The sequence below is a fragment of the Alligator sinensis genome, unplaced genomic scaffold (genome assembly GCF_000455745.1).
Source record: "Alligator sinensis unplaced genomic scaffold, ASM45574v1 scaffold360_1, whole genome shotgun sequence".
Taxonomy (NCBI): domain Eukaryota; kingdom Metazoa; phylum Chordata; order Crocodylia; family Alligatoridae; genus Alligator; species Alligator sinensis.
The window spans coordinates 786556-788192 of record NW_005842337.1 but is presented as its reverse complement, the minus strand read 5'-3'; the positions used below and the strand labels follow the sequence as shown (position 1 = coordinate 788192).

The window sequence follows — 1637 nt, the reverse complement described above, 5'->3', positions numbered from 1 at the left end:
TTCAAGCTCCTTCCACGGAGAAGTTTGCCAATTAAGGACTTCATCTCCCGAGCTGATTAAAAACGCATTTATTCCTCAGGATTAAATCTGCCTGCCATACAGGGGGGTGGGGAGGAAAATATAAATCAAGGCGATTTGGGGAGAGTGGATTGGAGCTAGATTTGTGCCTTCGCACCCAGGAATATAGCGACACACTGCAGGGGAAAGGATCATGGGGCCGAGAGAAATTGGACGGGGAAAACGACCTGTAGGTTCCTTTGCTAAATAGCTTGTAGACTGCGGCCGGGAAAGGGGCTAGATCCGCTCTCGAAGGGCATGCTGCGCCCGAAACCGGGCCTGACTATACAGCCGGGCCAGGAAAAGACACTGCCAACCAAATCTTGCTCTTCGCCTTTCCCCACCAAGCCTGCAACACCACTCGTACCCCGAGCTACCGGTGTCCTTATCACAGATCCGGAATTCTTTTTGGGACTGAACCGAGTCTCCTTCCCCTCCAACCATCCGGCGGGATCAGGCCCCAGCAACTGCGGGCAGCTCGGCTGGGGGGGCAGGGGTCTCGCACGGATGGCGGCGCCCCGGGGAAAGCAGGGGCGCGCTGGGCAGTGGCAGGGCTTTGTCACTGCTCGGGTTGAGGGACACGGCGCAGGGCTGAAAAAAAGGGGGCTTAAACTGGGGGGAGATAAAGGGGGGGCGGGCAGGATGGAGTTGCCTCTTGGTGGAATCCGCCTTCATTACACAGCGACTTTCTTGCTGGGCCACGGTTACAACCTGGAGGGCTCCTTCATCACGCAGCCCGGGACATTAACTCCTCATTTATTTAGAAAGCGCCGGGGGGGGGGCCGGGACAGTCCCCAAAGCCACCCCGAGCCAATCGATTGGCTTGTTGGGCTTGACTCAACTTCCCAAAGGAGGAAACCCCAGTCTGCACCCAAAAGTGGGGGGGGAAAAGTTGCTCAGTCGCTGGAGCTGGTGGGTCCCGGAGCGGCGAGTGGCAGCGGCGGGGCCCGGATCGGAGCTCGGGGCAGGGCACGGCGGGGCGCGGGGAGAGCAGCGATGTCTTCTCCTCCCAAGGCGAAGGAGGTTTTCTCCTCGGACGAGGAGGGCCCGGCGGCCGGCGCCGAGGATCACACCAAAGTCAAAGTCTCCAGCCTGCCTTTCAGCGTGGAAGCGCTCATGTCCGACAAGAAGCCCCCCCGAGAGGTGCCCCTCGTCCCCGGCGACGGAGCCGCGGCGGTGGGCACCTCCAGGACCCTGCTGCTGCCCGGGCACGGCTCCAGGGAGGCTCCCAGCCCTGGGGGGCTTACAAAAACCTTTGAGACTTCCTCGGTCAAATCGGAGAACTCGGAGGACAGCTCGTCCTGGATCCAGGAGCCCGGGAGATACTCCCCTTCGCCAAGTAAGTGCTGCCCTGCGCTCTGGCCGGGCTCCCGGGACGTCCCCTGCTTGGGTTGCAATGGAGCCGATCGGGCTTGTCTGACGGAGAAGCGCTGCGGAGGGTCAGGGGCTGTATAGTTAGGAAAGGGAGGGGAGACGAGAGCAGGGCATCAACTCTGCCTGCGCCTGTCCCTCTGCACGAGGCCCGGCCCGAGCGGCAGGGGTGCCGTGCGGCTGGGGAGGCCGCCCCCCCCCGGGCCCCC

General features: G+C 62.3%; 1 protein-coding gene across 1 annotated transcript in view; it reads left to right on the top strand.

The window, feature by feature from the left end:
• Positions 1 to 942: 942 nt before the first annotated feature.
• MSX2 (msh homeobox 2) overlaps positions 943 to 1637 on the top strand; it is a 5656-nt gene continuing 4961 nt past the window's right edge. Inside the window, exon 1 of the mRNA XM_006028724.3 lies at positions 943 to 1396. Within this exon, the coding sequence (XP_006028786.1) occupies positions 1054 to 1396 (343 nt within the window). The 5' untranslated portion in view covers positions 943 to 1053. The remainder of the gene's footprint in view (positions 1397 to 1637) is intronic.